Below are 9,700 nucleotides of genomic sequence, written 5' to 3'. Positions count from 1 at the left end.
GACCAGCCTGGCCAACTTGGTGAAACCCTGTCTCTACTAAAAATACAAAAATTAGCTGGGTGTGGTGTCAGGTCCCTGTCATCCCAGCTTCTCAGGAGACTGAGGCAGAAGAATCACTTGAACCTGGGAGGTGGAGGTTGCAGCGAGTGAGCCAAGATCATGACACTGCACTCCAGCCTGGGTGACAGAGCAAGACTCCATCTCCAAATAATAGTAATAAAATACACTGAGCATTGATAGACAATCAGGATCAGGTGACATTCATCTATCTAGTCCTACATGCTGTTTTGGCATTGAAGGGTTCCACAGGGCTGAGTCACTTAGTGTCCACCAGAGGGGAACTCTCTAGGCCAAAGGGCCAGTGGGTCAGTCCAGAGGTCATTGGCAGAAGTTGTGAATTTCGCTCATTTGGGGTCCCATTTGTAAGACCATCTGTAGCTTGATGGCCTCAATCCTGGAGGGAACAAATTTGACAAGGAGGTTAAAAATACAGGGCCCAAAGGTGAGTAATAGCAAGATGGCTGTCACGGGACCTAGAAAAGGGAGAAGCCATGTCGCTCAACTCCAGAGGTTAGTATAAGAGTTTCAATGGTGTTGTCTGATTTCAGAAGCCTTTTCCTGTAAATGCCAGGTGGCGTCTTGTACTATCCCTGACTGGTTAGTGTAAAAACAACACTTCCCCTAAGAAAGTGCAGAGTCCTCCTTTCTCAGCAGTGAGGAGGTCTAGGCCTCAGTGGTTTTGGAGAGTCACTGCTACCAAAGAATCTATTTGGGATTGTAGAGTAAGGATAGATTTTATTATTTCTTGCAAACTGTCTGAGAAATCCTTTGAGAGTGTGTGGTAGTAGGATAATGAAGTGGATAAACTTGCTATTCTGGTTCCTGTAGCAGTGGCCATTCCTAACCCTAAAAGTAGGGGTATTAGTTTATGGCCCTGCACTGATAGACTTGAGCTTTGAAGGGCACTGATAGGGTCTGATTTCCTGGGGCAATGTCAATGTTGGGACTTAGGAAGACTAAGGTGCAGGTACCCGTCCAGTTGGTGGGGAGGCAGATATAGGTTGAAGTTCCACATAAGAATATGCCTTGGCTGGATAGACAGAACTGGCTGTGTGTATTAAAAAAATGTATGAGCTTGTTTTTTTCATTTTCCCATACTGCTAGAGTACTTGCCAAGGTAGCTCTGGTGAGCGGCTGGAAAGGGAGCAAACTGAGTGGCTCCCTGTGTTCTATTTTCCCATTGGAGAAAAAACCGTTTTGTATCTATAGGAACCATTCAAAAGAGTAATTGAAAGAGGGGATGAGAACACATTTATTAGTGGTGGGGGTGCTGTTGCAGGGGTCCAGGGGTGAATGGTCATGCAGGGAGTCTGCTTGCCATTACAAAACCCGGACTGTTTGTTAAGCAGGAAAGGGGGTGATGATTTTGGGGGCCCCGAGATGCGGACAAGCTGTCTGAATGGAGCTGTTTGGGTGACTCAGAAGTTACTATGATCAGTTGGGGCTTGAAGTTGTAGGGTGTGATTACACTGATGGGATAGTAGGGGTCCCAGGGGCAGGCCTGATAACAGGTTGTGTTGGATGCATAAAGGGACTTGGAAAGTTAGGATGATATTCGTGATTACGGGGCCATGTATGGGCTTTTCATTGCCCATGTAATAGGTGAATTTGGAAATGTAAGAGAGTAAAAGCTGGATTACGTGTCCTGTTAGGGTATTTTTGGTCCTATCAGAGATGGGTAAGTTGGCTACTGATTGTGTATTTAGAAGCTGGAAAGGGTCTTTTCCTTCATAATGGGAGTGGTAGGTTAAGTTTGTGAAGAACCAGTTTTTTTTGAGGGAACGAGAGTGGCAATGTAAGCAGTAGCTGATAGAGAGACACAAAGCCAACAGTCACTTGCCAGGGAAGGATTGGACTGGTTTAACAGAGAGAGGGTTAAGTTGAGAGTCTTTTAGAGGTATTTAGGAGCTAGTGGAAGGGGAGGGGTGACTATGTGGGGTATCCAAGGAAGCAGGAGGGATAGATAGGCAAAGAGTAAGCCGGAAGGTAAAGAGAGTGCCCTGGAAGATGAGATCATTTTATCTAGTCTGAGTTAAAGGAGGAGAAAATTTCTCTCAGAAGAAAGGATGATAGAAAAAAAGGTTGATGTGACTAGGAGTTTTGTTCCTGCAGGAGCTACAGTATATAGTCCTACTGAAAAGAGTGTGGTTAGTATGCCGCTTAATAATGTGATGAAACAGTAAAAGAATTCCATTAAAGGGACAAGGTGAGGTGTTAAAGATTTATGTAGGTTTTCACTTATCTTTTTTTAAGTAGGAAGGGGTTTTTCCCCAGGATCAGCTGTAGGAGCCTTTTTAGTCTGGGATGTTTCCTTCCGAAATAGGAGACACACGTCCTCCAATGGTTCACAGGTGTTTTGAGGCTGGTCTGGCTGATATTGGGACCTGAGCTGAGTGTCCCGCAGGTTCCTCAGGGGGTGTCCAAAGTTTAACTCGGGTATGGTGAATCCAAGATTCCACTCCTGCCACCTTAACTGCAGTGGGGGTAGAGACAATTACTGAGTGTGGTCCTTACCACAAGGAATCCATAGATGAGGAGGTAAACGGGAGAGACTTGACCATTAAATTCCCTGAGTTACCGTGGCTTTAAAAGTCGGACCATTGTCACTTTGTAAACTTTGGGGAATCCCAAATCTAGGAATTATTTCATGAATTAGGACTTTAACCACTTCCTGAGCCTTCTCTGCCTTGCAAGGGAAGGCTTCTATCCAATTTGTAAAGGTATCAACACAGACCAACAAGTATTGAAATCTCTTTGACTTAGGCATATGGGTGAAGTCTAACTGCCAGTCCTCTCCAGGATAGTGCCCTATTCTTTGTTCCCCCAGAGGGGCCTTATGATGGACCAAGGGATTATTCCTTTGGCACACTTCACAGGCTTTGACTACTTGTCAGATGGTCCGGAGGAGGTTTGGCCCTGTAAATAGGAATTTGGCCATTTAATGGGTGCTCTCAATACCCATATGAAAAGTTTGGTGGAGGATCTCAAGTATTTCCCATTGGCTGACTTCAGATGTGAGTATCTTTCCCTCTTCTGTTGTTAATCACCCCGAGGGGAGAAAAGTATACCCCTGTGAAAGTTCCCATTCTGTTTCGGCCAGGGAATATTGGGGCTTCATCTCTTGTAGAGGGTTGTTCCATACCAAGGGTCCTTCCATAGGTATTTCTAATGGGAGGTTCTACGTGGCAGCAATTTTGCCATCAGTGTCTGCCCGACGGTTTCCTTCTGCCTTTTCTCCTTTACCTTTTTGATGGCTTCAGCTGTGTAAGACTGCCACCTCCTTGTGTTTCTGCACTGTGTGCAATGTAACTCCATGATTTCTTTGTGGTATTTAATAGGGCTTCCCCCAGAGGTTAGGAACTCCCTTTCTTTCCATATTGCAGCATGGGCATGTAGGATTAGATAAGCATACTTGCTATCTGTATACACATTTATTCTTTTTTCCTTTCCCAGTTCTAAGGTCTGGGTAAGTGCCACTAGTGGGGGAAGAGGCTTACTTTCAAGTATTGTTACATCATTAACTATGGCATAACCTGCCCTTCATATCCCATTCTCCACAAATGAACTTCCATCAGTATACAGGTTAAGGTCAGGATTAGCTAAGGGGACTTCTAAGAGATCCTCTCTGGCGGCATAAGTCTGGGCTACAATTTGTTGGCAGTCATGCTTGTTTGGTTCCCCTTCCTCTGGGAGAAAAGTAGCAGGGTTGAGGGCTGCACATGTAAGTATTTGAAGCACCAGTCCCTCAGGAAGTAGCACCTGGTATCTAAGCTACTACTTAGCTTAGATATCTCCTAAGCTGTCTGATAGCCATAAACTTCCTTTGGCACCTAGTATGCCATTTACATACCCACAGTGAAGCCAGCCTTTTGCTACTACATCAATTTCCTTACTTAGGCATGCCACTGGTTGTGGGATTGTCCCACGAGTCAGAGTAAGGACTCCAAGAGCTATTCCTGCTCTCTCTGTGACAGATAAAGAGAAGTTTTGTCCTGTGGAAAGGCTTAAGGCTGGAGCTTGTACTAGGGCCTGCTTTAAGATTTTGAAGGCTGTTTCTGCCACTGGTTCCCATTCTACTAGGTGAGTATTTGCACTCTGGGTCTCCTTGATTAGAGTATAGAGTGGCCTGGCCATCTTGCTATATCTGGGGATCCACAGTTGGCAAAAGCCAGTGATCCCAAGGAACCCCCACAACTGTTTTAATGTCTTAGGGTGAGGACAAACCAGTATAGACTGTATTCATTATTGACTGAGGGCCCTTGTTCCTCTGGTTAAGATTTGGCCTAGATATTTGACGTTTTGTAGGCAGAGCTGGACCTTCAATTTAGATGCCTTGTACCCTTTATTAGCTAGAAAGTTGAAGAGATCTAGAGTAGCCTGCTGGCATGAGGCTTCTGAACTGGTAGCCAAAAGTAAATCATCCACATACTGAAGGACCAGAGAGCCTGGACTTGAGAAGTGCCTAGATCTTGGACCAGTGCCTGGCCAAACAGATGAGGGCTATCCCTAAACCGTTAGGGCACAACCATCCACTTGAGGGGATGCCTGGTCTGGGATCCTCAAAGACAAAGAGAAACTGGGAGTCAGAGTGCAGGGGAATGCAGAAGAAGGCATCCTTGAGGTCCAGAACAGTGAACCATTCTGCCTCCTCTGATATTTGAGACAGCAGGCTATAGGGGTTGGGTACAACTGGATATAGAGGAATTACTGCCTCATTGACCAGTCTAAGATCTTGCACTGGTCTCCACTGACCATTCAGTATTTGTACTCCTAGAATTAGGGTGTTGCAGGTACTGCTGGATTTTCTTACTAAGCCTTGAACTTTAAATATCTAACAATAACCTGTAATCCTTTACGAGCTTCTGGCCTTAAGGGATATTGCCTTTGATAAGGAAAAGTGGTGGGGTCTTTTAGCCTGATTTGGACTGGGTGGGCGATTTTTGTCCTTCCAAATTGTCCTTCCAATGCCCAGACTTCAGGGTTGATTCCCTCCTCAAGTATGGGACAACAAAAGGGTAACTTGTTCCCCATATTCATATAATAATAGCTCCAGCTTTGGCTAATACATCGCTCCATAATAAGGGTGTGGGACTTCCAGGCATAACAAGAAAGGGATGTGAAAAGAGCTAAGTCCCCCAATTACAACTGAGGAGATGGGAGAAATACCTGGTTACAGGCTGCCCCAGGATTCCTCGGATGGTAACGGACCTTGGGGATAGCCATCTGAGGCAGGAGATTAACACTGAGAAAGCTGTGCCAGTATCCAGGAGGAAGTCAATTTCCTGGTTCTCAATGGTTAAACTTACCTGGGGCTCGGTGAGAGTGACGACATGAGCTGGCGCTTTCCCCAGGCACCCTCAGTACTGTTGTTGCCTCATCTGGTTGGGGGCTGCTGGTCCAGAGAAGCTTTGTCCTCTGCGACAGTGCACCTTCCAGTGATTGCCTTGGCATAGTGGACATGGACGATGGGGTGGCTTGTTTCTCACTGGACAATCTTTTTGAAGGTGTCTTTGCAAGCCACACTGATAACAAGCCCTACTAGTAATTGGCCTGCTCCATTTTCTGTCCTCTCTGAACCACCAAAGTTTGTTTGTCTGAGGGCCATGACTAAGGCTGCAGCCTTTCTCTTATCTCGCTTTTCCTTTTCGGACTGTTCCTCTTGGTCCCTGTTATAGAACACTGAGGTTGCTAGGTTTAATAATGCCTCCAAATTTTGTTCAGGGCCCAGGGCTGTCTTTTGGAGCTTTCTCCTGATATCTGTAGCTGATTGAGTAATAAACTTATCTTTTAGGATCAATTAAACCTTACGGGAGTCAGGTGACAGGGGAGTATATTTTCTTAAGGCCTCCTATGGCTGTTTGAGGAAGATGGTAGGATGTTCTTCCTTTCCCTGAATTGTGGTGGATGTTATTGAATATTTCATGGGCTTTTTCTTAACTCTTCTTAGTCCTTCTAGAATACAGGTCAACAGATGTTTGCAACTCCAGTCCTCGTGGTCTGAGTCTAGGTCCCTGTGGGGCTCCATACTGGGGATGGCTTGCTGACCAGTAGGGAATTTGTCCCTTTCTTTGGCTGTCATTCTTTCATTTACTTGACTAAGACACCAGGTATCTCCAAACTCTCAGGCTGCAGCTAAAGCCGCATTCTTTTCATTAAAGGCCAGGGTTTGATCTAACAATAGCATGACATCTCTCCAAGTGAGGTTGAAATTTGCTCTAGACCCTGTAAGACATCTATATACCTAACAGGATCATCTGCAAACTTTCCCAGGTCTACCTTGATCTGCTTTAAATCAGAGAGGGAGAAGGGGACATGTACCTGGGTCAGCTCAAATTCCCCCTCCTCCCCTCCACAGCTTGAACGGGGCATAACCAATAGCCTGGGGCATTTTGTGGTCCCTTGGAGATTTCTTTGCTTGTTTCCTTCTGGGTGGGGGAGATTAGAGTAGGGTTATCATTAATAGGAAGAGGAGCTGTAGGGAGGCTAGGATATGGAGGTGAGCTGAGATGTTCTCTTGTGGAATGTAAATTGGAAGCTTTGCATAGTTGTGGATTATCCTTCAATAAAAAGAAAGCTTGGACGTAAGCTTTTTCACTCCATTTGCCTTCCCTCTTACAGAAGAGATCAAGCTGCAGGATAGTATTGTAATTTATACTTCCCTCAGGTGGCCATTTTTCTCCATCAGAGAGAGAACATTGGGGCCAGGCCATAGTGCAGAAAAAGATAAGCCACTTCTGTTTCAAGGTTTGCAGGTGAAATTGGTCTAATGGTTTAGGATGCATGTCAAGGGTGAGCTTGTTGATGCCTGAGTGTTTCCCATATGAAAGAAAAAACCACCCACAGTTTTGGTCTGTTTTTTTCCCTGCCCAAGAACCCACAATGGTCCCTGGACCCTGCTGTTCAAAACAGTTGTGCTCACTGAAGCAGCAGCAGAAACACTGTCTTTCCTCTTAGACCACAAAGAGGACCAAAGAAGGTCAGATTTAGTGGCCCTTACCAAAGCATTCTTGAAAACCTGTTAGTTGGAGTCCTTAGTGTTTTCCCCTGTTGGTATGGGGACCTTATCCTTGTCCTATAAGATGATATGCCTCAAAATTGAGTAAAGGGCTGTACCCTGAAGGAGGGAAGAGATCTCCAGGGTTGGAAGAGTGACTCCTTTTGTCCTCACTTCTCACGATATAAATAGAAAGGATATCTCCCCTATTTTGGAGTCTATAATTTCTGAGACTCCCCATATAATAGCTTTGGGAATAGCCTTTGTTAGACCTGCTAGTCTAAGGAGGGATCCTAAAATTCCAGATAGTCCCCCCACAATGGGGCTTTGGGCAAAAATTATGTCATTCTGATCGGTGAGCCTGGATGCCTAAAGAAGGGAACAGAGTCCCAAAATTTATATTAGAAATCATCCTTATAGGAGAAACTAGAAGATCACCAGAGACAGGGAGTGGTTTTTAGAGTCAGGAATAGCCTCGGAGAAGAGATGTTAGAAAGTTTGTTTGACAGGCATTAGGACTCAGGAGGCAAGGGTCAGGATAGATAGGATAGATCGGCAAGTCTCACTTGGGCAATGTAACTTTGAGAGTTCTGCTCATGGCTGAACTTTTTGTCGGAACCCCAGAGCTGAATGGCTTTTCTCTCTGTCATCCCTTGGCTCAGCCTGGAAGTGCAGGAAAAGTGGAAGCTGGTTCCAGACAAATCAATACTCCCGACTCCAAAGAGTCAGATTTGTTAGAGAACATTTTCCCAGAAGGCCTGACACCTATGTCTTTAGTCTGGTGGCCGTGATAGTTGCTTTTAAGTAGCTGACAGGTGCCCGGTATTTAGCCCCCAAATTCTAAGGAAAAATAGGACAGAATAGCAAGCAAAAGGGGTCAGATGGTACTCACCATGTGGCTATATCCTGGATGAGCCCTCAAGATGTGTCCAGACTTGGTTCCTGCCAGTGGGTTTGTTGTCTTGCTGACTTCAAGAATGGAGCCGTAGACCTTTGCAAGGAGTGTTACGGCCCTTAAAGATGGCATGGACCCTAAGAGTGAGTGGTAGCAGGGTTTATTGTGAAGAGTGAAAGGACAAAGCTTCCACAGCATGGAAGGGGACCCAAGTGGGTTGCTGCTGCTGGCTTGGGTGGCCAGCTTTTATTCCCTTATTGGCCACTCCCATGTGGCGTTTCTGTCCTATCAAAGTGCCCTTTTTTTCATCCTTTTAGAATCCTGCTGATTGGTGGGTTGTACAGAGCTCTGATTGGTGCATTTTACAGAGTGCTGATTGGTGCGTTTTACAGACTGCTGATTGGTGCATTTTACAATCCTTTTGTAAGACAGAAAATTTCCCCAAGTCCCTGCTTGGCCCAGGAAGTCCAGTTGGCTTCACCTCTCACTCGTATAGGTCAATTTATAGAAAAAAGCAAAACCATAAAAATCTCAATGAGGTAGGAGCTAAGAACCTCTGTGTCAGATGAAGAGACAGGAAGGTCAAGAGGGAGAAGGAGAAGATTTGGTAAAATTATTGAAAAGAATGAGAGAACTAAACAGGGTTGGGCAAGCTAAAATCATCAGGCAAGGCTGAGTACTCAGATGAGGTTGAAAATATTTAATAGTTACTTTTTTATTTATTTGTTTATTTATTTATTTATTTATTTTGAGAAGAAATCTGACTCTGTCACCCAGGCTGGAGTGCAGTGGTGTGATCTTGGCTCACTGCAACCTCTTTCTCCCGGTTCAAGTGATTCTTCTGCCTCAGTCTCCTGAGTAGCTGGGGTTACAGTCACCCACCACTATACCCAGCTAATTTTTGTATTTTTAGTAGTGACAGGGTTTCACCATGTTGGCCAGGCTTGTCTCAAACTCTGACCTCATGATCTGCCTGCCTTGCCCTCCCAAAGTGCTGGGATTACAAGCCTGAGCCATCACATCCAGCATTAATAGTTACTTTAAAACAGGGTTAATCAGGGGGCACCCAAGATGGCTGAAGAGGAAGAGCTTCAGCCTCCAACTCCCAGCGTGAGCGACACAGAAGACGGGTGATTTCTGCATTTTCATCTGAGCTTTGAAGACAGCAGTGGTTCTCCCAGCACAGAGGTTGAGATCTGAGAACGGACAAACTGCCTGCTTAAGTGGGTCCCTGACCCCTGAGTAGCCTAACTGGGAGATATCACCCACTAGGTGCAGACTGACACCTCACACTTCACACAGCTGGGTACACCCCTGAGATGAAGCTTCCAGAGCAAGAATCAGAAAGCAACACTCGCTGTTCAGCAATATTCTATCTTCTGCAGCCTCCACTGCTGATACCCAGGCAAACAGGGTCTGGAGTGGACCTCAAGCAAACTCCAACAGACCTGCAGCTGAGGGTCCGGACTGTTAGAAGGAAAACTAACAAACACAAAGGACACCTACACCAAAACCCCATCAATACGTCACCATCATCACAGACCAAAGGCAGATAAAACCACAAAGATGGGGAAAAAGCAGTGCAGAAAAGCTGGAAATTCCAAAAATCAGAGCGCATCTCCCCCTCCAAAGGAACGGAGCTCATCGCCAGCAATGGAACAAAGCTGGACGGAGAATGACTTTGACGAGTTGAGAGAAGAAGGCTTCAGTTGATCAAACTTCTCAGAGCTAAAGGAGGAACTACATAACCA

General features: G+C 45.5%; 1 protein-coding gene across 1 annotated transcript in view; it reads left to right on the top strand.

The window, feature by feature from the left end:
• Positions 1-1,631: 1,631 nt before the first annotated feature.
• LOC112425803 (nitric oxide synthase, inducible-like) overlaps positions 1,632-9,700 on the top strand; it is a 45,929-nt gene continuing 37,860 nt past the window's right edge. Inside the window, 2 exon segments of the mRNA XM_071081905.1 lie at positions 1,632-1,676; positions 2,888-2,968. Coding sequence (XP_070938006.1) covers positions 1,632-1,676; positions 2,888-2,968 — 126 coding nt within the window.

The sequence above is a fragment of the Macaca nemestrina genome, chromosome 17 (genome assembly GCF_043159975.1).
Source record: "Macaca nemestrina isolate mMacNem1 chromosome 17, mMacNem.hap1, whole genome shotgun sequence".
NCBI classification, from domain to species: Eukaryota; Metazoa; Chordata; class Mammalia; order Primates; family Cercopithecidae; genus Macaca; species Macaca nemestrina.
This window is presented reverse-complemented; position numbering and strand designations above follow the sequence as displayed.